Source organism: Desmodus rotundus, chromosome 5 (assembly GCF_022682495.2).
Source record: "Desmodus rotundus isolate HL8 chromosome 5, HLdesRot8A.1, whole genome shotgun sequence".
NCBI classification, from domain to species: domain Eukaryota; kingdom Metazoa; phylum Chordata; class Mammalia; order Chiroptera; family Phyllostomidae; genus Desmodus; species Desmodus rotundus.
In genome coordinates this window covers 163,986,282-164,013,952 of record NC_071391.1, presented here as the reverse complement: position 1 = coordinate 164,013,952, position 27,671 = coordinate 163,986,282, and the positions used below count along the sequence as shown (strand labels likewise).

At 55.1% G+C, this 27,671-nt stretch overlaps 1 protein-coding gene across 10 annotated transcripts in view; it reads left to right on the top strand.

The window, feature by feature from the left end:
* ASAP2 (ArfGAP with SH3 domain, ankyrin repeat and PH domain 2) overlaps positions 1–27,671 on the top strand; it is a 125,462-nt gene that overhangs the window by 53,545 nt on the left and 44,246 nt on the right. For all 10 annotated transcript variants that reach the window (XM_053923778.2, XM_053923774.2, XM_053923779.2 and 7 more), the window contains 7 exons: positions 164–309; positions 14,475–14,549; positions 16,045–16,094; positions 18,612–18,741; positions 20,841–20,926; positions 26,786–26,861; positions 27,206–27,292. In XM_053923778.2, the coding sequence (XP_053779753.1) occupies positions 164–309; positions 14,475–14,549; positions 16,045–16,094; positions 18,612–18,741; positions 20,841–20,926; positions 26,786–26,861; positions 27,206–27,292 (650 nt within the window). The remainder of the gene's footprint in view (positions 1–163; positions 310–14,474; positions 14,550–16,044; positions 16,095–18,611; positions 18,742–20,840; positions 20,927–26,785; positions 26,862–27,205; positions 27,293–27,671) is intronic.

Sequence of the window (27,671 nt, the reverse complement as noted above, 5' to 3'; positions counted from 1 at the left end):
GGGACCTGCGGCCAGCATAGTGCGCTGTTGCCGTGACAGCAAAGTCACTCCTGCTCCTGGCTCACCTTGACCTGCCTCAGGCTTTTTTTTGCAGCTGGTGGGGTGGGGCGGGGCAGGGCAGGGCGGGCTGGTGCACTGACTGCGTCTTCCGTTGCTGCCGCAGCTCACGTGGAGAACGAGGAGCAGTACACCCAAGCGCTGGAGAAGTTCGGTGGCAACTGTGTGTGCAGAGACGACCCGGACCTGGGGAGCGCGTTCCTCAAGTTCTCAGTGTTCACCAAGGAGCTGACGGCACTCTTCAAAAACCTGGTGAGTGTCCTCCCGCGCGGGCGGCGTGGGAAGCCCTGCGCTCCTTTGGGGGGAGAGGTAGTCCGAAGAGGGTATTTAAGGTTTGTCTGCTGGACGAGGAATGGATTTCGTAGCTCGTGCGGTCCCGAAAGGCATCGTATTTTCTGTACACGTTAGGGCGCTTTGGACTGCATTTTAGAAGGGGGGCATGGAACGCGTCTTTGAACACTCAGTTTGGCATTGCCAATATGCACAGCTGTGGGACGACATGCATAAATAAATTCGTGTTTTCAGGGGCCCCTGACTTCCGTTTTTAGTAGGTTTTCAATGGTGTAGCCTAGTCTGTTCCTGGTAATTATCGTTGGTGTTTAAACCGAAAATATTGAAGAACCATGTTTCAGACCTGTCTTACAGAGCGAGGTAACCTGGAATCAAGCACAGAAATTACCGTGAATATTTTAAGCTCTTTTTTTCTCCCAAATGCGGAGCCTTAAAAAAAGCCTCACTTTTAAGGAAGCATGGAAGCAGGGAGCTGTACTTCTGGCCCACGAGGGGTGCCTGGGGAAGTGGGGTGAATGGTGTTCTTTCCAGCACCCAGCAGCCCCCAGCCATCCCAGTCCCCATCCCCGTCCCCGTCCTCGTGGTGGGAACAGAATTCTAAGAAGCTGGCAGCCTGCGAGGATGTTTGGGACCACCGGGTCATTTCTTCCACCGGAGGGGAATGTCCACTGGGGCCGTCCCAGCATCTCCTTCCTGTTTTTCTCCCCCAGCTTCTCCCAAAGGTCACGGTCGGCCAGATCGGGTCGAGAACTCAATGGTGCTTTCTCTGTAGGTCGCAGACAACAGCGTCTTTCTCATTGCTCTTGTCAGTGGGCTCATAACAAGTGAAAGAAATAGGTCCTCGTTGTTGAAGGGGTGATGGTGGCGGCTTGCCAGCCTGGCCTTGGCAGGGCCTGTGCCAGGGGACCCACACAGGAGTTAGTAACAGGAAGCGGGACCCCATCCTCCCGGCTCTCCGGCTCTCTCCCTGTCTCCACGTGTGAAGTGTCCCAGTTGGAAATGGTAAAAATAAAAAGTTGTCGCTGTGCTTAAGGTTTTGTTTCTTTTTTAACTTGGCTTAATTTGAAATCTCTTGGGTCTTCTCTCAAGTTCGTCACCTGTGTGGTCCGGCCCCAAACGGGCCTCCAGCACGCTAGCTGAGCATTGGAGGCCCGGCCCCCTTCCAGCCCCGCTCCCTGGACACGGGCAGGTTTGCTGACTTCACCACCGAGTCAGACTGGAGCTTTTTAATTCTTTTTCTTTGAACTGGAGCAACCAAACGGTCCCAGGAAGAGTGCTGTCAATGCTGATGTGGGGGTCGTCTCGTGATGACGTCAGCCTGGACTCCCAGCCCCTGGGAGCAGGTCCTTAGTGCCAGCCTCTTCCACACGAACGAGTAGCCTCCAGAGCTACAGAGGCCAAAGTAAACAAACAAGAAAGGAAATGGAAATGAGGAAAGAACAGAAGAAAACTTCTGAAGCTACCGTGTTTAATTCCTCAGGGAAATCAGAGTAGACATTGCGTCTGAAAGGGGAGGAGGGGGCGCAGCTTGCTGCTAGAGGGGGCGCCCGTTAGAGTAAGAAAACATCAAAGGAAAAATCCTGTGAGGAGGGTTGGAGTAGAAGACGTCTCTCAAAACATAGATCGAAAAGACGGAAAAGTAGGGGTGGATAAGAGACTAAACGAGGGCTAACCTCCAGGTTCAGTATCTGACCAACAGTCATTTCAGAGAGAGAGACGCGAACAGAGGGGACTTTGTGGGCGCCGCAGACCAAAGGAAGTTTCTCACGCCGGAGGATTTGCGAGTGTCCGGCACAGGAAGAGAGGACCTGTCCCCGGGCATCTCTGTGTGAAGTGGCAAAACACCCTAAACGCTTCCCAGAAGCACACGGGATTAAGAACTGCAGTGGCCGTGGACTTGTCCACAGTACCTCTGGGAGCGTGAAGGCCTGGAGCAGGCCCCTGACACGCCAGGGAACCGCATTCCACCCTAGAGTTAACACCCAGCCAGCTGAACACCAGGGTCAGAGGCTTGCCCTGTGCGGAAGGCTCGAGAAATTCTGCTCCGGCGTGCCACCTCTCTGCAACCCCTGAAGGGTGTGCTTTGGTGAATTGCAGAGGGAAGCCGAGAGAGGGAAATGGGCAAGTCAGCAGAAAGCACCCAGCCGCGTGAAGCAGGGGAAGGGGTCCCAGGGGGAGGCTCTGGAGGGCCCAGCAGGGTGATGTGCGGGAGGCCAGCCTGTCCCCCGCCCCAAGATAACTGTCTGTATTCCGCTGACCCCGCCGTGGGTCTTCTCAGCTGTAGAATGGCCGGTGCCTCCAGGAGCACTCGGAGTGCCTGCGGCCAGTACGTTAGGGGTGCCGCCACTCCGTGGGCCCCGTGCAGGAAGTGCTGGCCTGGCCTGTGGTCACTGCCCCTGGCAGCTCTACGGGTGCGTGACCTTCGTCTCACGGAGTCCTTCCTTACTAGCAAGGGGCTGAGTGGGGAGTCAAATCTGGATCTTAACATCCCCTGCCCATGTTCCTCTCACCATGGTGTTGAAACTCCGCGAGGGAAAGGATGGAGCAGAAGGGGCAGTGAGCCCACAGAGGGATGCAGATGGGCCACGGGCACCCCGCCAGCTGGGCTTTCCTTAGAGCAAAGATGAGGAAACCATGCCTGCCTCGCAGGGCCACCTGAGGCCACTGTCAAGGTCAGAGAAGTAAAAGTGGAAGGTTTTTTGTAAGTTAAAGCCCAGCCCACAGCTGACATGTTAAGTGTCGTTATGATATATGCTCACTCCTCAGCAAGCATCACTTGAAGTCCATGTGCTTTACTCCAGTTTCAGCTTTCACTTCGTGGAGTTAGGGTTGTCAGTCCTGTTTCCTGGCAAAGATCAGAGGGGGAGAGAGACACACACAGAGAGAGACAGAGACAGAGAGAGAGGGGAGCCAAGTGGCTGCTTCTACGAAGCTGTTGCTGAGCGTGAGCTGATTACGGGAGAATTCTCCTTTTTTGGTATTTTTTATACCATTCTTATTCCTATTTTTGGTCACATCCCTCCTATCTCTTATTTTTAAAACCTTGTGTTTGCTCTTCCCTGGGCATTTAAAAAACCTTGCCGTTCTGCCCAGCTCAGAGTCTCGATTCTACCTCTTCAGGAAGAAGAATAATTACCACCCACCTGCTTCAGCGTGAGAGAATGTTTATAAAGCAGTTGGAGCACCTCCAAAGAAAGGCCAACTTGCTACACAGTGAGACTTTGTTACTAATGGGTGGTGCTCTCACCTTCAGGAAGTCTGTGGATTTTCCCTGCAGCTACGCAGGATGGAGGAGGGAACGGGGCGTTCCTGAAATGTAGCGCGTGTTAAACCGCTTACAAAGTCAGCACAAAGTCTTAGGTTCCTTTCCTCTCGCCAGATGGCTATGAGAATCCCGGGGCGACTTTTTCCCCAAAGGTCACATCGGCGCTGAGAAGCGCCTTTTTAATGAATGAGGGGCTGCCTGGAAGGACGCGTTTCTGAGTGGGCAGTTGTAGCCTCTGTCTCCGGCTGCAGAGACTCGGTGGTGGAATGGGTCCTCCAGGCTGCAGAGCCCGCTCTGGGCGCTGACCGCCAGGCCCGCGGACACCGAGACTCGGGAGTGGCTGGCCGAGTTGTGTCACATCCCTCAGCCTGAACGCGGAACTTGAAAGTTCCACAAACCAACATGCACGTGTCATGCTTTTTGGGGGTTTTTTTTTTGCACGAGCGATCGGAGTTAGAGGACGTGATCGGCAGAGTCAAGAGCTGGTGAGGGTCAGTTGGGGGGCGAGGGGTCGTGTGTGGCTTTGCCTAGGTGCCGTGCGCAGTGCCTGGCCAAGAGGCCTCCCCACGGGCTGCACTGGCCCCAGCACAGCAGGTGCTTCCGTCTCAGGTCGGGCGGGAGCTGCTTCTCCGTGGTCACAGATGGGCCTCGTTGCCAAAAACACGGAGGTTTTCTCCCGGAGATCCTCACCTCAGTGCTTCTGCACAGTTCCCTTTAACTTTTGTCTTAGGCTTTAAATGTTTCACATTTTTTCTTATGAAACATGGACACTGATCATAATTTCCTCTTTTGGGGAAGGAGACATGCCCTGGTTTGGGGGCGTAAATGCACGGACTGAGCTGCGATCGAGGGACAAGGCCAGTGGCTTGTTGGTGGTGTTTGGGGACGTCTCGTCGGGGCCAGACTGTCTCTTTCCACGTCTGGCAGCTGCGTGTTAATATTCCGACACTCTTCCCTCCTAACTGCTGCGGTCGGTGCCTGTCTCTTCCGCACACCGAACCGGGAGCTGGGAAGCAGGATGACTGGGTGTGTGAGGCTGGTGGCGAAGCAGGAGTGTGGTCCATGTGAGTGAGGGGGCCGGAGCTTGTGGACGCCCCTGACAATCTCTGCACACTGGAGCCCTGCCACCAGAAGTTCACCCCGGCCTCACACTCGGTGGGAAGCCTTTGTCTCGGACTCCCAAGACTCCCCGTCACGCTGCTTCCTCCGCTCACAAGTCCCTGAGCAGCGTGCAAGCACATCCCCTCGTTTGACCAAGACAGCAGAAGCAATAACAAACACACGCGATGGGTGTGAGTCGGACTTCGATGCCGTTTCTATGGTTTTGGAAAAGCAGTGCCACCCAACTGGCATCGCTCTGGCGCGCTGGCGTGCAGAGGTCAGAGGAGGTGGGAAAAGCCTCTGGGAGGGGGCGGGGTGGGGCAAGGCCATGGGCACCGGAAGAGAGCCCGGCTGAGCAGGGTGACTGATGCTCTGCTGGGTGCTGGGCGCCCCTCAGGCACAACACGGGGTAGTGAGTGCTGATGACTCCCATCTGGCCAGAGACACACAGGCACTTGGAGTAGAATGTACTCTGAGCCGTGGTGGCCGCTGGACAGATGCCAAGGAGCCCTGAGGGGGCAGCCCCGGGAGGCGGGGCAGTGACTCCCATCTGGCCTTGGGTCCCTGGGTCCCTAGGGTGGAGGGGGGTGGGGGAGACCTGTGGACTGTCCCAAAACGTCCCCGGGTCCCCGTGCACATAGCGTGATGGCGCAGTTTATGGACATATGTCACTAACACTTGTCAGGCGTGTGGAGGCCATGCTGTTCAAATCGTTAGAAAGCATGCATGAACTCCAAACAGGCTCTCCTTCCGTTTTCTTTTGTCGTTACGTATTTTCTCAGTTTCCAGCATGGACAAGGCCAACTGCCATGATGCAGGGGCCTCAAACTGGTTAAAAAGACTTTTGTCGGACCGGAGAGAGCAGGTGGGCAGGCTGGAGTTGAGGGTGCGAGTGAAGGCGGAGGACCAGCTGCACCTGGCCGCATGGCTGTGGGAAGAGAAGCCCTGATGAGGGACTGCTGGCCACTGTGATGGGAGGCTACTGCGACCTTCCCCCCAGCTCTGCCACAAAGACAGAAGACATTTTGCTGTGGCGAGAGGAGAACTGGCAGGCTCAGGAGAGACCACAGGTGTTCGCCGCTCCAGGGGGAGGTGGAGAACCAGAGACCGTGGAAGAGGAATGGTTTTTAGGATACGAGAGACTTGAGCCTAAATGAGGCCCCGGGGGAAGGAGCTGGTGTTTGGAGGAGGGTGACTGTGCAGAAGAGGCAGCCGTGAGCCCCAGGCCGTGGTCCTGCCTCCTCTGGTAGGGGCTGTGCTCAGCCCAAAGTCGAGCCCCTGCCTCTGGAGGGGAGGGGTCATCAGAAAGTTTATATAGATAAATTCAGGGCCCTAGCTGCTTCCTGTGCACTCACCTTTCCTTGGGAATTTACAGGTTTTCTTAATCATTTCTTAAAATCCGAAACTTGGCAAACCACACTCCAGATCCTGGTTTGCAAAGCACTTGGACACAGTTTGTGTCATCTGTACCCCCAGGAGCCCAGCCTTGCTGTCAGGAGAAATCACCGGGGGCTTCATAGAAATGCAGGTCCCCAGGCCTTCTCCCCAGGCCTGAGGAACCAGGAGCCCCCATTGTCATCAGCCCCCAGGGCACAAGCAGTCCCATTGAAGTGTGAGAAGCATCGCCCCAGATCAGAGGTTCTCCCAGCGAGGTTCCTTGGACCCGCGGCACCAGCCTCATCAGCTGGAACTTGCTAGAAGAAAAGTCACAGGCCCCCATCCATCCGCTACCTGCTGCCTGTGGTTCTCAAAGTCGAGGGCGGCAGCAGCCCCGGTGCGTGTGTTAGACCTCAGCGTGTTGGGGGCCCCCCAGATTCCGTGGCTGACCTCAGGGGTCGGGACCCCGCTGCCCTAGAGGGCAGCCCCGTGACGTGTTTCCGACTCACCCCGGGGAGGCGGAGGCCAGCAAATACCTCCTAAGCTCCGTTCTCGGAGCGGCTACATTTGCAAAGGTGCTTTGGCTTTTCTGGTTGGTTGGTTTGGGAAGACGTTGTGGGTGTGTGAGCCCTGGGTTCTCCTGTGCTTCCCCCCCCCCCCCCCCGCCCGCCCCAGAGCAGGCTGTGGTGGTGGTTAGCGTGGGTGCAGGCAGGCTCGGGGGTGCAGTTTCCTCATCTGTTCTCTGCTGCAAGGGGGGCCGGGGCACTGTTTTCTCTCCACTTAGAACCTGCACGATCGAAGCAGTGTGGCCGCCAGAGACGCAGCGCTGAGGCAGAAACCAGGTCAGCTCTCCCCTCCCCCTTCTGGTGGGAGAGTGGCCTGTCTGTGCTGGCAGCTGGTTTTGTCCTCTCAGCTTGTGCTAAACACTCGGGGTGGGGGTGGGCACCCGTCCCTCCTTTTTAATTAAACAAACCGCCAGAGTGGCTCTGCTGCCAGCGGAACAGGATGGGGCACGTGTGTCCCCGGCCCCTGGGAGCGTGGGGGCGGGGCTGCGTGTGCGGGAACCTGGGCCCTGCTGGCTCTAGCCCAAGGAAGAGGTTTCTTCCCTTAGACCATGTATGGACGTGGCCCAGACGCTTTTCCCTTGGAAAGCGTCACCACACGTCCCCGATGAAGTGCTCTGTGAACCGGGGAGTTGGAGGAAATTACGGTGTGGACGGCGTCATGGGGGGAGGCGTGGAGCCCCACTCCGCTTCCCCTGCTCTGAGGTGTCAGGGGTGAGCCTGGCCCCTTTGAGCTTCGCCCTCTCCGGTGCTGAAGGGCAGGAAGGGCCCTGGCCCCCATGTTCTTGGCTCATCTGCACTCCTTGTCACTTGTGAGATCTGGGGGCTGCGTGTGTCCGTAGCTGTCATAGGGGACGACACCTACTTCCCAGAGCGGTTGTGAGGATTCAGTGACTCATTCAGGCCATTGTGCCGACCTGTTACTTTTGGCTCCCCCCACCCCCCGTTTTCTGCCGGGGTGCCCATTCTTCAGACAAGCAGCCCACGAAGCAATGGAGAGAACTGTTCTTCGATGCCCCCAGACACACACCTGCCCCGGGCCCTCGCGTTAGAATTCCCTCTGCGGAGATTTTCCGGGCTCTGCCTCCCTCCTGTCAGACTCCACGCAATGCCACCTGCTACAAAGGCCTCTGCCCGCCCTTCGAGAGTCCAGTCCCACAGTAATCGGGGGACAAATCATTGTCAGACTTGTCGGAGCCCCCGGGCTGGAAACAACTGGAAAGGCTGCCCTCAGCCGTCTGGGTGGGCAGACTGCAGCGCAGCCTGGCGACAGGGCGCTGTTCAGCGGGGGAGCTGCCGATGCAGCCATGTGGACGAGTCCCGCAGCAGTGATGGAGGAAGCCGACCAAAAGCAGTGCACGCTATATGATTTCATGCAGAGAACATTCCAGAAAATGAAAGCTATGCTCTGGGGTCAGAAGCAGACCTGTGGCTGCCTGGGGACTGGAGACTAGGGAGTGAGGAGCTGGGAGCTGAGGCACAGAGACACTTTGGAGGTGGCGGGTGTGTTTCCTCCCTGGATTTGGGCGATGGTTTTGTGGGTGGGTGTGTATCTGTGTCTTCACTTACCAAATTGCACACTTCAAATGCTTGCAGTATATTGTAGGTCCATTACATACACCTTGAACCTGCGTAAACACTTTCCAGCTGTTGCTGTCCAATAGGACTTTTCGCAGGGACGCAAATGGCCAAAGCCTTTTCTGACACCGTCACACCCCCCAGCCACACCACCCATGCACCCACCCTCGTGGGTCTTGGGCTGCGGCCCTGGAGGTGACCTGAAGCTTCTGGCAGGTGCTGGCAGTGCCCCATGGGCACATCCTTGTGAAAGCCAAGCCCTCTGCCCAGAGCCCCCTGCTCTGCCGCAGTGAGGCCTGGGGGCTTTTGCAGCCTCCTGACCTCCGACAAGGAGGGGCTGCGTGCTTGGGACCAGGCGCTCTGCCTTTCTTCATCGCAGCCTCGGTTTTTCTTTACCTCTGTGACCGAGCAGCATTAGCATTGGCTCAGGGTGAGATGGAAAACCCCGCAGATCTCCGGCTGACGTCTTTTCCACCGCTCAGGTTTCTCACCCGTCAGGTGTATTGAAGTGAACTTACAAGACACAGACGTGGCTGGGACTCTGACGTGTTTTATAGAGTGATGAGTTGGTCTTTCGAGGAAGAGCTGATTACCCCACAGAGGGTTGGACTCTCTCAAGGGCTTTGGAGGAGAGCCCCGGGCAGGCCTCTCCTGTCCTAGACTCACGAGCCTGGAGCTAGGAAGGCCGCACCCAGCGGCTCTATCACGTGATTCTCTCTCCTCCGTGCTGCTCTGTAAAATCAGGGAGCCGTGATGCAAGAATGCCGCTGAGGTTCAGGCTTCTGGAGGGATCCCGGGGCACGATCGTTTGGCAAAGCAGCTGTACTCGCTGCCCAGGGCCAAGAAGGGAACACACTGGGGTAGGGCTGGGGCCAGCGACCCGTGGTTGCTGTGACCGGAGCCAAACTGAAGGTGCTGGCAAGACAGGGCCCCCGTGAGCTGAGGAGACAGGCGTTCGGAGGAGGCTGGAAAGGATTTAAGAGAGAGCAGAAGTGACCAGCTGGGGTCAAGGAATTCTAACGCCAAGCAAGCAAAACAGTTGGGAGGAGCAGCAGGAGAAGATGGCGGTGGCTGGTCTAGCTCCCCCACCCTCACCCTCTGTCTGTCTCTGCTGCTGAGTCAGCGGCCACGTCGGCATGACGAGGTGGTTCTTGCTGTGCGGTCGCCCCCTCCGTCCACCTGCCCCGCAGACTGAACCGTTTCTTTCTCCTTGTGAGATTGCAGGCCTTGTACTGACCCCTCTCATCAGACATGTCCAGGGGACCCGGGAACGCACAGCCCCGAAGGGGGAGCGAGGAGATGGATTGCGTCAAAGGCTGCTCCTTGCTGTTGGTATGAGATCCACAGTTTATAACGGCAGTGACTAAGATGAATAATTTGTATTCATATCGTTCACGCTGTATAAAAAAAGTCATTAATGTCATATATTTGTTAAAGGGAAGCCTGCGCATAAGAGAAAGCCCCGTGCTTGCTTGGTGAGAAGGAAAACACCCCTGGGTTTACTCAGGGGTAACTTAATTCTTCCCATAAATCATGAAACCGTCGTTACTCCTCATTGGAGGCCGGAGCTGCTCCAGCACCAGGGACATGCAGTCATCTTTCGGCCGCGGTTCTCATCCCTCTTGGCCAGGATGGTGGGTCTGTGTGCTGCAGGGCTCCCTGGCCAGGGCGGGGCACCTGGGCTCCAGGGCACATGCTCAGACCAGTCGCCGTTTCTGGGGCCGCTCCCCAGGTGAGCATGCTGGGTGCTAAGGAGAACGTCACCACGGAGGGCAGACAGGCGACTCATGTCCAGGAGCGCAGAAGCCTTACTAATCGGTCTATGGGTGGGGATTCTGTGTATATTTGTAACAGTTTCCTGTTTAAAAAACAGCATTATTGAGATATATTACATCTCTTAAAATTTACCTATTTCAAGGGTGCCAGTCAGTGACTTCTAGTAACTTTACCAAGTGGTACAGCCTCATCATAAATTAGTTTGGGGACAATTTCTCCCCCCCACCCCAGGCAGGCCCCTCACATCTTCTCACATTTAATCCCTCCTGTTACTGCCCTCGGCCCTAGGTAACCACATGGCTACGTTCTATCTCTTTTGTAATAACTTAGCTAATTATTTTCTGATTAGAGAAGTAATAGTTTCCTATTTTAGATCATTTGAGGGACCCCCCAAAAGGAAAGCAGCCTGGAGTGAAGGCCAGAGCCCCCCCAGCTGGTCTGGCGGCCAGAGCTCTTGGTCCTCCGTTCCACCAGCCGGCGTGTCCCCACCCCTGAGCCTGTCCACGCCGCTCCGCACGGCCCCCTCCTTGCCCAGAAGGAACACCCTCCACCCCGTCTTGCGAAATAGAACTCTCCCTGTCTCTTCAAGGCCTTTCTCACATAACCCCTGATCGGGCAAGATTTCCCTGGTGTCCAGACTAAAAGTGATTTTCTCTTCTCGGAAATTCCATGGTGATTTATTTGTGGCTCCTGGAGTGTTCACGAGGCAGTTTGCTCACTGAAATACGTGCTTTATCTCCCCGGCTGAACCCTGAGTTCCCGAAGACGGAGGTCCTAATTCATCTTCCTCCGCTGACCCCTCTGTCTGTCTGCGGCCTCATCTCCCGCCACTCCCGAAGGGCCCCTGTGCCTCCCCGGGACCGTTCATCACAGTTGTAACAGCTGTTTAATGTCATGTCACCGCGGGGCCGGGGCCCTGTCACCGGGGCCTAGAATGAATGCAGGCCGGCAAGTGTGGGTGCATCACCATAGACCTTCCCTGTCGTCCGTCGTGGAGTCTCACGGTAGACATCACGGTGGGACTCTTCTCACCCCGATACCTGTTCCCAGCACCTTAGTTCTTACTGAATTAAATAAGAGTCTGAAAGTAGGTGTGAGAACCAAATTGTGATTGATGGTCGTTGTTCCTGCCGTAGAATCTTGTTTTTCTCACTCACGCACGCGTTCCTGCTTACTCACACGCCTCACAAAAACCTGCTAGCGTTCTTCCTAGAATTAGGATTTTTTAAATCCTTACCTGAGGATATATTTATTGATTTTAGAGAGAGAGGTGTGGGGGGAGACAGACATCGATGTGAGAGAGAAACATCGATTGGTTGCCTCCCGTGTGTGCCCTGATGGGGAGAGGATCGAACCTGCAACCTAGACATGTGCCTGACCGGGGGTCAAGTCCGCAGCCCTTTGGTGCATGGGGCCATACTCTGACCAGCTGAGCCTCCAGGCCGGGGCCTGGCACTATGGGTTTTCATCTGCAAGCACCTGGTCCTTTCTCCTGCCGACCCACCCTGAACTGAGTGGTTCTGAGCCCTTGGCTCAGGCTCCCGCCCTGAGCAGCGCGGACCCCCTTCAGCTGGTTGCACACCCCTTGGTTGCACATGGCTCATCCTGGATGGCGCTGCATCGGCTCCTCTCCTGGATGCGTTCACGACCCAGTCTGCCTGCACCCCTGCCTCCAGCCATGGCTGCCTTCCTTCCCAAGCCCAGGTCAGCCTGCCTCACCTCTCAAAGCCAAAGTCATTGTTTCTCTCTCCAAGGAGCCATTGGTATTGGTGCAGAGTAGAAGGTGCCACGTGTGATCCTAGACCTTTTGTCCGATTCTTGGTGTCCATGTTTACTCTTCCTCTGAGGTGACAAGCATCCATTCTGGTTATTGTTGTAGCCGTTTGTTGCTGTCTACAAAACAGGTGCTCAGTACGTACGAGGTGCGTGGCCTAACAAGACAACGGGTGTGTTTGCTGTGTGCTGTGGGGTCTAAAGGTGTTGATGTACTCGAAGCCTCTCTAGCTTGTCTCCCTGTATTAGATGCTCCGAAGAATATTTAAGTGTATTGGTTTACTCAGCCAGTGTTCATGAAGCATCTGCCCCCGGCCAGGCCCTGCGCTTGGCGCTCTGGGAGATGTAGGAGCCTGAAGCTCCCTCTAGGGTGTGTGGTGTGGGACTGATAATACAAATGCCGGGTAGAACCCCTCACGGGCCTTGAAAGGTTTTTTAACAAGGAAGCGCTGGAGGACTTGGGGAGGGAGGGATCACTTCCTGCCGGGAGGTCGGGGACATTAATGGAGAAGGTGGCGTCTGAGTCGGTCCTGATGGATGGGGGGTCCTGAACAGCAGGGACTCAGGGGACACTGCAGCGGGACAGAACAACTCGAGCACAAGCATAGACTCAGGAGCGGAGGACAGCAGAGTTCCGCCTGACCTGATGTGCAGACCGGAAGTGGCAAACGAGGCTGGGCGGCAAGCGTCTCCCGTGCAGGATGGGTTCCATCTTTGTTAGGGGCAGGACGCCAGGCCAAGCTGGCAGCGCTGTGAAGGAGCGGATGGGGCTGGCCTTGGGGCTGGCCGAGAGAGGGTGCGGTGGCCAGGAGCAGGGAGGTGTGGCCTCAGTCAAGAACAGGAGCCATGACAGCCAGCCGACAGACAGGCAGTGATGGTGGCAGGGAAGGAGCGCGTGTGGGGACAAGCAGAGGAAAGGTGACTCCTCTTGGGCGGAGGAGGCAGGGTGGGTGCGTGGCGACCCAGCTGGCTTGGGCGCACACAGCCCCAGCCGGTGGTCCTGCAGGCCGAGGGAGACTGGGACCAGATGGGGGCACTGCGGCAGAGCTGCGCCCCACACATGTGTTTAGGGCCACCCGGTTTACCGTGGGAACCCGCGTGGGCTTGTTACCCGAGATTATGCACCAGCACGGCCTCTTCTTCGTCACCATTAGTTGTCCACACGCCCTTGCCTTCCATTCAACTTTTTGGAATTTAAAAATTTAACCCTCAGGTGGGTCCTGGCAAGTCTTGGCTGGTGACCTGGCACCTTGGAGCAATGCCGGGTGCCTGACAAATGTTGAGCTGTTGGAGCAGGACAAAAGTGATACCTGAAAAGGCATTTCTAAAATGAGTCATAAGTTGACCGCGCATTTGTCAGGGTTGGTGGTGGGTTCAGGTATTATCAGACGCACCTTGCCGACATTTTTCAAGTGTCTTTCTCCATTTCGACATTTGATACACTGAACCGTGTACAGAAACCAGCTCCCACATTGACTTAAAAACCATGCCTATATTTAGCCTTCCTATTCCAGGTAATTTTACTAAATATAACATTTTTCTTTGCTGACTGTAAGGATGGATGCATGAGATTCCAGAGTTCTCAGTCCTTCTCCTTTCTGAGGCCTGTCACCTGGACACGTGTCACCCCCAAGGACACACAGGCCACAGACGGACGGTTGTGTTGACTCATGGGACTGGTCGCGCCTGGGGACTCGAGAAAGTAGATCCCAGCTCGTTGGGCAGGGTTCTCCCTGACCGAAGCTTGTGTCCTTCAGGGGACTCGAATTTGCCAGTGGGGTGGCCTTGCTCTCTCTGGGTGTCCTCAGAGATTGTGTAAGGAGGGGTGGGTGCTGCTCCATTTAATCCATGGTGACAACTTGTGAAGCCACCAGTCTCTTGCTGTCTTGCTTCAAGGAGAAGAACAGGGACCTTGAGACCTCTTGCCCCTCCTTTCTCCATCTGTCTCCTTTCCCTAGGAACGCACGCACCTGCATGCTCACACCTGCAGACAACATGCACACACAGGTTCGTGCACGCACTCACACACACTCACCTACACTCATAGGAGACGGGAGCCCCTCAGTTTGTTTTCCTTTCAGTTTCCTGGGCTGGGACATTGGGGCCGAGAGCTGAGCAAAGCGCAGCCCCGAGCCTCTGCTGGGGCCGTGAGTGAGGCAGGAAGTTGCGATTCCTCCCCTTCTGGTGCCCTGGGCAGTTCTCACATTGATTGATGGGAAATATTTTTTCTTTCTCTTTTTTTTTTTTGAAGATTTTATTATTTATTTTAGACAGAGGAGAAGGGAGGGAGAAGGGAGGGAGAAAGAGAGGGAGAGAAACATCAATGTGTGGTTGTCTCTCGTGCACCCCCTGCTGGGGACCCAGCCAGCAACCCAGGCATGTGCCCTGATTGGGAATTGAACCAGTGACCGTCCGGTTCACAGGCTGGTGCTCCGTCCACTGAGCCACACCAGCCAGGGTGGGAAATGTTTTTTCTTCGTTGGGATGGCCGTCGTTTCACCCCTGAGAGCTCAGTAATAGAAACTCAGCGTGGAGACCGACGTGGACCCGCCCCTGCTGGTGTGTCCGAGGCCCGCCCTGCTGTCAGGTCTGCCGTGGGGGCCGCTCTCCCCAAGGGCCCCCAGCGTCCCTGCTGTGCTAATAACGTAGGTGAAAGGGAAGTTAAGAATAATCCTTTCTGGTTTGTTTTGCAGATTCAGAATATGAACAACATCATCTCCTTCCCTCTGGACAGCTTGCTGAAGGGGGACCTGAAGGGAGTCAAAGGGGTATGACGTGGCACCTCCACCTGGGTGGGGGGCCGTGTTTACAGACTCACAGTCATGGGCTGCCGGGACAACGGCCGCGGGGTCCCGTGCTGCCCCAGCACCATCCCTCCACCCTCGCCGTGGTGACTCGTGGCCTTTCTGGGCATCCCGTGGGCCTCTGAATGTGGAAGGGGGCGGAGGATCTGCAGGGAAGCAATCTGCTCTCCGGGAAACTGTGAATGGTTTCGGGGCTCCGGTCTGGTTTTCCAGCTGGCGTGTCACTGACTGAGCCCCGGGGACGGGACACTGCGCTAGAAAGGCTCAAGCTGTCCTCCCGAGGATGTCCGCTGTTGAGGGAGGGCTCGCGTCAACACGGAGCTGCCTCGAGGGTGTGGGAGTGAGGAGCAGACGAGGCCCCAGTGGCATGTGGGCACCAGCAGCCAAGCACTGCGTTGCTTCTGTACAAACAGACGTGCCCGAGCTCACAGGAGGCCGAGTGCTTTGCTGGGGTCTCACAGGGTTCCCGGGGCATGTCCGGGCCCCTCTCGAAGCCCAGTGTGGCCGATCTCAGGGACACCTCTGGGGATGGAGCCGGGAGAGCTGTTAGGCAGGGAGGACAGGGCCGCCGATCCGTTCAGACACCAGGAGTCTTCCCATCATCCTCTTGGAGCCCAAGAACACCTGGGCCACGTTAGGCAGGGTAATGGGAAGGATGGGCACACCAGGAGGAGGGAACACGCAGATACACGGACATGGGGCTTCCGTGTTGCTCCGGGCCAGAGTCAGCGGAGGGGGGTAAGGCCTACGGGGTGGGCAGGGCCGGCTCATGGAAGGCCTCAGGGCCAGGCTGTGGAGCTGGGCCCTTGTCATAAGACCAAAAAAAAAAGAAAAAATCCCATCCCACTACAAGGGTTCCATCTTCCCGACGAACCCTAACTGTGTGATAGAATTGCTGGTAGCTCAGTCCATTTTCAAGCCAGACTTGCTTAGAGAACATGAGGTCCCGAGTTCTAGACACGAGAGTGGAATCGGGAGACATTGGAGGTGAATGGCTTTTATGTTGTTGGGGGCCCCACGGGGGTTCCACATGTCGGAGAGATCCCTGTATCAATAGGAAAGGTCCGAGAGATAGCAAAAACTTGCAGATTCAGTGTGGTGTGTCTCTGGGTTTAGCCGCAGAATGACCCTAGGCGGAGGGTAGGGTGTGGGGGAAACAAGGTGACTTACCACTTCCTACATCTTGCGTGACAGGTACGTTAAATGGTTCTCTCTCCCTTTTCCCTGCATGCATTTGGTATTCGAAAATAAAATTTTTAAAAAGAAAGAAAAAAAGGGAATGCCACCACTAGTCACATTCAAAGCCTGTGCTCCAAGTTCTTTATTTTTCATAGGATCACAGATGTCATTTATGATGGAAAGCGATGCCCCTTTCGGGACTGGTCCAGGGATGAGTGCCTCTTGCCTGGGACAGTTACTTAATGATCGGCCTGTTTAATTTATGCCTCTCCGTTCACAGGATCTGAAGAAGCCCTTTGATAAAGCTTGGAAGGACTATGAAACCAAAATGTGAGTGCTTTCATTTTAAAAAATAAACACAGGTAATTTGAGATTTCACTTGAAATCTAGCTTTATATTGCTTAAAGGTATTTGTCTATAAATAAACCCTAATCCAGAAAAGAGTTCACCTAAACCTGTGTGGCTGTGGTGTGTTATGAAGCTTTCCTACCTGGTGTCTAAATTGCGTGATGTTACCTCTTTAAACAAGTTTTTTCCTTGTCCCTTTTAATTATGTCAACATGGTTACAGAATGTCATTTTCAGGGAAGTTCACTGAGGGAAGTCAAGCAGTTTTCCTTGGTATTTCATTCCCCCCCCATTTTCTCTTTTGGCGAGAGCAGCACATTTTTGGGGACCCTGCCCCTCCCTCCTGGTGGTTTGTGGAAGAGCCACTCTTAGTACCTGGTGTCCACACTTCTCTGCAGCACCACGCCCTTGGTTGTAGAAAGGGAGAGAGCAGAGGTGGCTGGAGCGCCTCCCCTTCAGCCTGACTTGATTGCTTCATTGCCCAGGGGCAATGAGGAGATGTAGGTCAGAGCGTACAGTTGCTGTGGGATGGCCTTGGGCAGTTGTCACAGTGCTGATAGTGGTTTCTCGGTCCTCCAGTGGAGAGGGCTGAGCTGGCCAGAGCTGGGCTAGAGATGGTGGGGAAATGGCTTCAGTCATTTCAAATACTAATTGAGGAATAGGAATTATCTTTAAATGCCTCGGGTTTGCTTTGTGATTGCTGTGCATTGGAAATAGGAACTTCGGTGTGAAGCCCTCAGGTAAAGTAGGAAATGTGAAGAAGAAAGACATTCCAGATGCAACTATAAGTATTAATTGGTTTTGTTTTGTTGTTTTACCAGCCTTGGGTATCTATTCAGTAGTGAAGGATCGCAAAGCTCAGACCAAGGAATATCACGCCCCAGATACTCGTTTCATCTGTAGAAATCTGTAATTTCCGTCCCCCGAGCTGCTTGGGTCCCCAAGGTCTGGTTTCGTGCCTGGCACGCACTTATCTAGAAGCAGGGAGGGAGAGCTGACCAGAATACCCAGGAGGCTCCCAGCTTGCCCCCCTGGCCCATTAGCATCCTCTCCCCCATCCCACTCCAGTCCACTGATCTGGGAAAGGATCGCCATTCCTGCTTTCAGACGGGAAACCAAGACTCAGTGGGCACAGCTCGTGCCTGAGCTGGGGCAGGAAGGGGCTTCTGAAGAGCGTTCTGAAAGGGGGATGAGATCAAATTCTGTAAAATCAACACACACAGATAGGGTGGGGCAGGATGACTCACGAAATCCCAGAATCGGAGATTGGGGGCCCAGCACCCTTTAGAACCACAAGGAATTCCAGGATAAATAAAGGCTGTAACTCTTCACCCATGTACACCGAGGTTGTCATCCCAAGAGGCCTTGGGATGAGTAGCTAATAGAGTTAACTTGTCTTTGAAATTCCCAGGCACTAGCTCTGTCCCTGATCTTTCCAGGAATGACTGGCCCCCGGACAGTGCCCTGATACTTTTGGGGTGCTGGTGGGGAACCTTGCAGAGGTGTCAGTGTAGTTCCAGGGACCTCACGGCACTCCAGTCCCACCCCCCGCCTTGGTGCACAGGTTCCTTTAACAGCACCCACACCTGACGGGCATATGTTATTTGTAGTCTCACTCATTCAGATGCTGAGCACCTACTGTGTGCCCTACACTGTGCTTCAGTGCAAAAAACAAGGATCAGAAACTGTATTTCTTGCCTTGTTTTGAAGCCCCCTTCCCAGTGTGGGGAGCCCTGGAACCCGAACGTTTTCTGTTGGACAACTTTCTAAGAAATGCCACATACATGTCTTCCAGAGTCTTCCGTGAGGTTCGCCAGGAAACGTGTCCCCTCTCTCTCTCCACGGCAGCCTTTCCGCTGTTTTGTTTGGGTTTCTTTTGTTTTGTTTTGAGTGCTTTCTGTGGTTTTTGTTTCGTTGTCCTCTTTACTCCAGAACAGAAGGTCAGTTCCTGTTGCAAGCGCTTCTTTGCTGCGGCGGTCTCAGAGCCGCTGTCACCCTGGCCAGTCGTCATCGGACGTGCGGCCGTGGGTCCGAGTAGGGCTGTTGGTGTCACACAGGCCGGGATCAGATGAGCTGGAAAGGTAGCTTTCCTTCTCCAGCACTGACCCTGTCCCAGGCAGGACCTCGCCAAGCGAGGCATGGAGGGGACAAAGAGGGGAGCAGGGACAAGCACAGGCGGTGGGGACTGTCACTGCCCTTGCAGTGCCCTGTGGACCACTCGCTGGGCGCTGGACAGGACTCCGAGGCTGGAGGAGCCTGCTCTGCCTCCCCGGAGCCTGGTCTGGCACAGCGTGGGTGCTCCTGAAGGCTTTGTTGAGTAAACACTCTTCAAAAAGGCTGAGCTTGACATTTCTGTGACCAAACACTCATTTTCCTTCCCGTAAGTTAAGGAGCTGCCCTGTCTGTGAGAGGCTCGTGGGCGTCCGTACCCAGTGAGGCCATCCAGTCTGGACCGCGTGCTGAGAGGTGTCCGAGCTATTCTTGCTTTTCCTCCCCGCAGAACCAAAATAGAGAAGGAGAAGAAGGAGCATGCCCGGCTGCACGGCATGATCCGCACCGAGGTCAGCGGGGCCGAGATCGCGGAGGAGATGGAGAAGGAGCGGCGTTTCTTCCAGCTGCAGATGTGCGAGGTGAGGTGCCGGGGCTTCCTGGCATGTGTCCCTGTGAGCATCCCCGTGTGTGTCAGGGCCTCAGAGAGCCCCAGGTGCATTGTGGGATTCCCTTGGTCTGGTTTCTTGAAGGGAGGGGCGCTGTCATTGCCGACTGAGGTGGGCAGCAGCTGTGGGCACTTTTCCTTGTTGGGGTCTAGGGGAGTCGACCACGTTGGTCAGGGGTAAACAGTTTACTTTATTGGAAATGCACCGTCTAGCTGCTGCCTCTGCGCCGGTGCTGAGGGGCTGGCGGGCCCTGGGCTACGCCGAGCATACGGGGGTCCTCCCCCCTCCAACTGTGGAGCTGGCAGGTGGCGGAGCGAGGCCCTCCCTGTGCAGGCAAAAGCAGGTGGGCCTGGCGGGCAGTGGGCTTGGAGCTTACAGAGGAGGACACGTGTGACGATGACAGCAGGTGTCGGCCAAGCAAACGGGCTGGAGGGGACTTCCACCGGGGAAGGAAGTTCTCAGGAAAAGCAGTTCCCAGAAAACCTGGCCGCCGAGCCGAACAGGACTGCAGTTAAGACTGTTCCGCCGTGGCCCCAGGCCGACGGTCGCAAGCCTTGTAAATGCGGGGCCTTGGGTCTAACCTGGGAGAATGGCTCTCAGGCTTGTGTTTCAAAGCCATGGAACCTTCTCCTTCAAAAGGAACTTTATGAAGACGTTTAGTACACACGCCACATCGGGCCTCTGTCGGTAGAAAAGGTGTGAGAGGTCCTGTCTGCCTTTCTTCTTATAAAAATGGCACATACTTAAAATACGGTCAGTACAAATGTGTGTGTGTGTAACTGTATAAAAGACATTAAATCACCCCAAATTTTGCTTCCCAGAGATAACCACTCTGACATTTAGCTCGACACGTTTCACCGTCCCGGGGCGTGCCTGCCTGGACACTGGTGGGGACCGGCTGTCCTCTGCTGACACTCCGCAACGTGACGATTGTCACTCGGTGTGGATGGGCACCTGTCCACGTGGCAGGCGCTGCTTCGGTGGCTCAGTGGCTACGCAGCATTTCTCGGTGTGGATGCATTCATCCCCCGATTCGTACGCTTGGCGTGGTGCCGTTTTCCGCTTCCGTAAACTCGTCTGCAGTGAGGCTTCTTGCCTGTCCACCTTGGTCAACTTGTACGGTCGCCCTCCTGGAACAGGTTCCTGTAGATAGAATTTGTAGGGCAAAGGGTACATGCATTTGAAAGTGTGACCCATTGGCCAGGATCTTTTGAGCATGTGACCATTTTGATGCACTGCCAAGCAGCTTATTCAAATAGCAGTGAACAAATATCAGAATGAAGGAGGGAGAAGGGGCCATGCAGACGAAAGGGAGGTCTGCCGCTGGCTGTCTCAGAGTGGCCGCCCATCCGCACCGGGTGGGGGCAGGCCTGGGGGAGCCTCCCAGGTCACAGCCGAGAAGCCCATGTGGTCGGCGGGTCCCATCCAGTCTCAGAGATGACCTGTTCTCGGGATCCTTTCTTCCATAGCCGGACAGCGAATTTATGGAGTCTTTGTTCCAGAAACCTTTAGCAAAGAGCAGGTGTATTTCCGGAGGCTGGTTTTGTGGATCCCGGGGGCTTCCTGATGTCTTCGTGCTTGTTGATGGATTCTCCACGTTAACAATGGCTTTCATGCGTTTCAATGTAAGACTTAGCTTTGACGGCAGGCACGTTCTGTAGATGGGTGGGGGAAGTGCCTCAGGTGTAGAGAGGAGCCAGCGAGAGTCGTAACTACAGGAGAGTAGCAGTGAGCGTCCCGGAGGATGAGCTGCCTGAAGAAGGGCCCTGGGACGGAGAAGAATACAGGCGGCAATGGTCACAACGGAGAAGCCCCGTTCGTTCGAGTCCTCCTCGTTGTTCCGTGGGGCGAGGGCAGAAACTTCCCCCCCGCCTCATTACTGGGAGTTCTTGGCACTTGAAGTTCAGCGTTTAATTACCCGTGTGTCAGATCATTCACGGGGCACCAAACCAAAAGGAGAGTTCGGGAAACACTGCGCCTGTGCCCACAGCGGAAGGAGCTCTCGGGCTCGCGGGCGCTCCTGTTTGCTTCCATCTGTGACGTGCCTTCTTTGTGGTTTGTTTTTTTAACAGTATCTGCTGAAGGTCAATGAAATTAAGATAAAAAAGGGAGTGGATTTACTTCAGAATCTGATCAAATATTTTCACGCCCAATGCAAGTAAGTTCTTTTTCTTTGTTGTGATGCTATTTCAACTACTTCTGTCTTACTGGCCCGTTCCGGCGGGGCTGCAGCACCGTGGTGAGGGGGCGGAACTGCAGGCACAGGCCACAGCGTGGACCAAGCTTGGAAACACATTAAGGGGAGGAAGCCGGACAAGAGGCCATGGGCTGTGTGGGTCCATCTGTGTGAAAGTTCAGGGACAGGCACATCCACAGGCAGAAAGCCGCTTCATGGTGGCCAGGGCTCGGGGGCGGGGGGGTGGGCAACGGTGGATGGGGCTGGGGTTTTGGGGATTGATGAAAATGCTCTGGAATCGGCGCCGGTGGTTGCAGAACTGCGTGAATATACTAAGAACCACCGAATTGTATACTTAGAAGGCTGATTTTTATGGTCTGAGAAGTGTATCTCAATAAACAAACACTATAAAAGTCTACCGAAGTTATCTCGTAGGTTTGGTTTTGCCCTGTTTGCCGAGGGCCGATCTAGTGTGATCCGAGGGTTTTGTTAAAGGTGAAACCGGGAGTGTTGATGCAGGGCCAGGCGTTGAGAGCTTGTTTCAGGATTTACGTGTCTTGTAGAGCAAGTGGCAGCAGCGAAGCACCGCGTGCAGAAGGGGGAGTGTCCCCGTTCAAGGGTGGCCTCCACTACTCCACTTGGCTTCACGTGGGAGCCCGTCACACTCCGGCCCTCCCCTCTCAGCCTCGCTGTCTGTCCTGCTCCTCGTCTCGCTTGTACACCCTGACCCCCGGCTGCTAATATAAACAGGCCCGGGTTCATTCACTCTTATTATTAAGCCTGTGCCACGTGTCGAGCGCTGTCCTCGAGGCTGGAGATAAAATCACGTCCACCCAGGCCTGGTTCCTGCTCAAGTCAAGGAGGGGGTCAGGCTGGAACAAACGGACTTATGATTGGACGTTTAAAACATGTTCCAGCCCTGGCTGGTGTGGCTCAGTGGGTTGAGTGCCGGCCTGCAAACTGAAAGGTCGCTGGTTCGAACCCTGGCCAGGGCACATGCTTGGGGTGCAGGCAGGTCCTCATTTGGGGCTGTACGAGAGACACCCCATGTTTCTCTCCCTCTCCTTCTCCCTCCCTTCCCCTCTCTAAAAACAAATAAATAAAATCTTTAATAAAACATCTTCCAAAGTGCTGGACTCTGAGAAAGAACAAGATGGAAGGGCCTAATTGAGATGAAGATGGAGGGCAGGGGCTTCTCTTCCTTTTCCCTTTCCGCCCCTTACTGTGGCTGCGTCTGCCAGCAGCTGGAACGCAGCACGGGGCATGTCTAAGGGGTTCGGGTACCACCGGCATGAGCCGCAGGCCTCTTTGAGGAGATGTACTCTGAGGTCTGAAGGATGAGTGGGAGCTAGCAGAGAAGGAGCAGGGGAGGAACATTGTCTCATTGTCCCCTTTTCCTCGAAGGCCGTTCTGTTCCCTCTGTGCCTTTCCCCAACGTCTGTCCCTCCCTCAGACCGCGCTCAGGTGTAGCTGCTACTTTAAAGTCATTCTGCGCGTTCCCTGTTGCAATTACTTCTCCTGCATCTCCGTGGCGACATCTTCCCTAGCGTGTGACCTCCCCCTGCACTGTGTACTCTCACAAGGAAAGGGGCTGTGGCACTGACTTTGTCATCCCGCAGCGCGCGGCCGGTTTACCTGGCGCATAGTTGCTGCTGTGACTCACACTGTTGCGTCAGCGTGGACTCCGCTTTGGAATTCTGAGTCCTGCTTTGGTGACGTGGCTTTCCTGAGGCAGCCGAGGTCCCTCGGCCAAGGAGGAGGTGCTGTGTGATCCATCCTGGGTCGAAAGGAGAGCGCCGCTGGGGAAAACGGCCTCAGAGGTTGGCAGAGGCCGCCGGCTCGTGGACTGTTCGGGATGAGTTATCTTACAGGGACTCGGGACCCTCGGTTTGTGATTAGCTCGCAAATGCCTTTTTCAGTTCTTATCCTCGTAGCCTCATGTGAGGGGGTTTAGGAAGTGGGTCGCTTCCTCACTGATATTTTATTTTTAAGAAGCTATTCTTGGATTTCCTTTTTCTTCTTTATTTGCCCAAACTGATCAGTTGGGTAGCAACAGGCCACTTGTGGAAAAGTGAACTAGTTGGCCTTTTATGGACATGAGCTCAGTAACCTTTAAAACTGGTGCCTCATGCAGTGCTTCCTCTGAGGGTGCGCGCGCGTGTGTGTGTGTGTGTGTGTGTGTGTGTGTGTGTGTGTGTGTGTGTGGACCACGCCACATGCTCTTCAGATCATTCCAAGAGGCTTGACTGTTTCAGTCCATGCTTTGGGGGACAGAATGTGGAGCCCGAGTGACTCAGCCATTGGGCAAACGAGCCTGTGGCTATGATGTTATCCATCTGGGGTTCCTTGGTGTTCCCCGCCTGTCACCCCAGGAGCACGGTTGTGCGTGCCGAGCACTGGTCCCGTGGGCAGAGGTGGGGCCGCTGGCCTGTTCAGCTGGGGTGAGGCCTTCTGGGTGCGCCAGGCGCTGGGAGCCGTGGTGGATGGTCGCCCTTAGAACTATGACAGAGGCATCGTTTTGCTTCTGACTTTGAGCATTCTTAAAGAGTCCTTCATGCTCTTTGTCTTTTATTTCACGTAAGGAAAGAATTGGCATCTCCACTTACTTCCTGAATCCTGCTCTCTAGAGGGATCTAGAAATAAAGCCATCTTTAAAACAACAACAGTAAAATCCACCAGGACGGTCATGTTCTGAAAGGTGGTCAGGAGTGTCGAAGTGACTTGTTCTTGGGCGCATCCCTGCTGAGAACCACTCTGACCGGCCGTGGCTGGGGGAGCTTGGGATGCAGACATGGATGGCACATAGGCCCAGGGCCCAGAGAAGCTGGTACCGGGGGCAGGGTGTGTAGGGCACAGAACACAGACAGGTCACTGGCCCCGAGTGTAGTGTGCTGTCATCAGGCCACCCTGCTTGGAGGGTCTTAAAGACTGAATCTAAGTGAGCATATTCTAAGGCACAGGTGGCAAACATGAGCCCTCCACCTCGTTTTATCCGGCCTGGTGCCTTGTTTCTACCCGGTGGCAGCGCTGAGCTCTCACTTAACTGTTAAGGGGTAGTTACATTTATACAGTCCTAAAATCACATTCGGCCGTCTGAAGGCAGCTGCAAGGCTGATGTGGCCCCTGGTGGCTTGACAGCCCTGTTTTAAATGCTTGAGAATTCGGTCAGCTGGGCTAGAAGATGTTTAATAGAAAACAAATGTGGTGCTTGGCACTGTGGACGGGGAGCACCACCTGATGGGAGAGCTTGGGAAAGTGGGAACAGGTGCAGCCCAAGGTGCTCGGGCCGTCACAGCGGTGGCAGCCCACAGAGCAGCCCCTGGGCGCCCCTCTTTGGTGCCGGCCCTCCGGCCAGGGCCAACGTCACTTTGCAGGTGTGCAGAGGTGCCACCCCGTGTCCCAGTGCCAGGGTTGCGGGGGGGGGGGGGGTGCGCGGTCGCAGGGAGCTGCATATTCAAAACTCAGATGGAGGGATTTCACAGGTGGGCAGTCAGGCCAGGCTCGGCGATGACCGTGATGAAATCCTGGTCTCACACCCAAGTTTGTGGTGATGTCCCGAGCACACTGTCCGGTGTCACTCTGGACACCACGGCAGGGCTCTCTCACCACGGGGACAGTTGCCAGGCACAGGGATGCTTGGGGCTGGGCACCTGCCCCCGTGCCCGGGAGCAAGGCCCTTCCTCAGTGTCTGCCGCGGTGCTTTTCCTACTACTCTCTGTCCCCAAGTTTGTCTTCTCTCTCTGTCTCTGCACCCCCTCCCTCCCTCCTCTCCTCTCCACCTGCCCCCTGACCATTTCACAAGAATTTAAAGTGAAGAAGGAAATAGTTATATAAAAATAAACCTACAGGGTCTGGTATAAATAGCGCCCCCCTTTTTTTTTTTTTTTTTACAAAATCCTTTATTACAAAATCACAAGCCTGTCAGTCTGTAACGACAATGTCACACTCAAGCACGCCATATGACATTTTAGGCGAAATGTTCGAATTAAACTATAAATTATCACTCCCGTATTGTCTCCCTAGCAACCACACCCAGCAGGCGCTGCGTCTGCGGGATGGTGTAGAACTGCAACAAAACCTAGGAACCGGATGAGTTCGTGACACGGGGACAAGTTGAGTGTCCCGTTCCTCAGCGTCTCCTGAAAAGGAGCAGCTGCCACGCGCTGGCCGGGGTGCGAGGAGTGCAAGGCACAGCGATGCATACGACATGGCCCTCCTGCCCCGGCGGTGGGAGTACACACGCTCCCGCAGAAACTCGAGACCCTGGCACCGTCTCTGTGTCAGGGCACACTTTGTGCAGGAGCGAGAATGTAAAGTAACGTTTGGGTCCGTGTGCAAACGAAGGCACAGAAATCCGAATAGCCCGGCTGCCGTGGCCCCTGATAGCCAGCCAACGCTGGTCCAGAACCCGCAGCCAGTGGGTGCATTTCCCCTCCCGCCCCCGCCCCCAGGAATTGCGAGTTAAGGGTTGACAGTAACCCTTGTTTCTCCGGCCCCTCCTGTGTGTTGGGTACTTGATATGGGAAGGTCCCGCCTCACCGTCGCCAGGTCTAAAAGTGGTAAGCCCTGCGGGAGCCCCGGTCACCGCTTGAGCACACAGCCTCTTTGTCTCCAGAAAACTGGCAGAGGTGTAATCTCCTCCCTTCCTCATTAACCTGCTCCTTCAACCCACGAACACTGGGTGCCCGATGGGGGCCAGGCTTCGTGGCCACCGGTCCTCTCCCTCCTGGAACGTCGGGCCTAATGGGGGGATTTGTCTTTTAAGTTATCACACTGGTGAAAACATAAGGGTAGTCGTGGTAGATGCTTTGAAGCAAAAGACAGTATGCCCTGAGAGACTGTGGCCAGGAGACCTCCTTGAAAGTGGGGAGCCATGGGAGCCTCACCAGCGAGGCGGTATTGAACTCAGAGCTTAAGGAGGGGCGGCGCTCTGCCAGGTGAGCCAGATGGTATGCTGCAGGGAGAACTCGTGAGACGGCAGAAGCAGCACGTGCAAAGGGCCTGTGGCTGGAAGGGTTCGGTGGCCATAGAGGGAAAGCCCAGTGTTTCTGGAACCTAGCGAACAAGGGGGTGAATGGTGGAGATTGAAGCTTGGGGCCAAGTCCTGTAGGCATGATAGGTGCTGGACTCTGTCCCGATCTCCCTGGGAAGCGTTCTCTTCATGGCTCCCAAGAGGAGGCGTGTGACACACCACACACTTCAGACGGGGCATGTGTGTACACCGTCAGCCCACTGTCGCCGCAGAAAAACCTGTCTAGCGTCTGTTGTATTTCGGGAATCACTTAATTATAAAGGACTCCATGAGCCCTGAGTTCTGAGTTTAAAAAATAAAAAGAAGCAGGTTCCTTTTGATACCCAATCTCAAGTTCCCAACCACGTGTCCTGACTCCGCAGGTGGGGCGTGCCCTTTGGGTGCATCAAACTGGCTTCGTTTCTTCTGCGTTCTTTCTCTTTTCCACTCTGCTGTCACCTGTGAAGGAAGGTTTTGTGTCTCATTCTTGTCTGCACCCCCTGCTTTTGTGGCCTCAGAGTCTCCCAGTCCTGAGCCCTTGTCAGTGGAGTCCTCTTTCCCGTTATGAACGGAAAACTTGGGGCTCGTTTTAACGGGTCAGAAACAATCGCCGACCTGCTGTCTCATCGCCATTCCATCCCACTCACGTCTCATAGTTTTGAGTGTCTTTTGATTCTATAATAGTTTCGGGTTCAGTTCATCCCGTCTTTTTCCCCAGGAATGACATGACAATTCCAGTCCCTTTCCTTTGAAGAAGTCGTCTCTCCGTCTCTCATAACAAAACTGTTTTCTCTGAAACACGACCTGTGTTGCTTCTCTTTTCCTCCTAGTTTCTTCCAGGACGGGCTGAAAGCCGTAGAAAACCTCAAGCCTTCCATTGAAACACTTTCCACAGATCTTCACACAGTAAGTAGCTTCCCCTCCCTGCCACGTCAGTGTTGAAACAGGTTTGTCATCATCATTATTTTTCAGCATTACTCTTTATCCATCACCATTTATCTCCCCTGTATGAAACAGTTTTTATGCCCCAAACGCTTTCACGTCATTGCTGCTTCTGTGTAATCTTGCGTTTGCTGCCGGGGGGGCCCGGAAGCTAACAGCCTGGTAGGGCCCCTCAGGGTCCAGGGTCTGTGCTCCCGTCCTCTCTCTCAAGGGCAGGGGGTTTGCCTAGCGAGGGGCAGGTGACCCGTTGATGTGGGAATGGCCTGTGACCTCAGGCATGCCTCTCTCTTTTCGTTTTGTTTTGAAAGATCAAGCAGGCCCAGGATGAAGAAAGAAGGCAGTTGATCCAGCTCCGAGATATTTTGAAGTCAGCGTTGCAGGTGGAACAGAAGGAGGTGAGCAGATTTAATGGTGAAGTGGGGCTGTCTGACGCTTCATCCAGAGGCTTTGGGACTGAGGAAGGCGACATCCCTGCCCACCAGGTGCTCCCCGTTCCCTCTGGGGCTTTCCTGAGCTGCACGGAAATGTTCAGGTTGTTCTTGGAGGGTGGTTCTGTAAAACTCTCTGTTTAAGCTGTGGGCCCGGCCTCCACGGCAGTGAGTAACCCTTCCTGCTCCGCCAGCCCCTATCCAAGGAGCTCTTAGCATCTCCATCGGACAGGCGCACTTTAGTTATGTCACTGATTTCCCCCCCGCACTCTGGTTTCCCTGCCTGGTAGACGTGGGCGCTGCCCACGTGGGCATCAGCAGGTAAGGGTGGCCCCTGAGCCTTCCA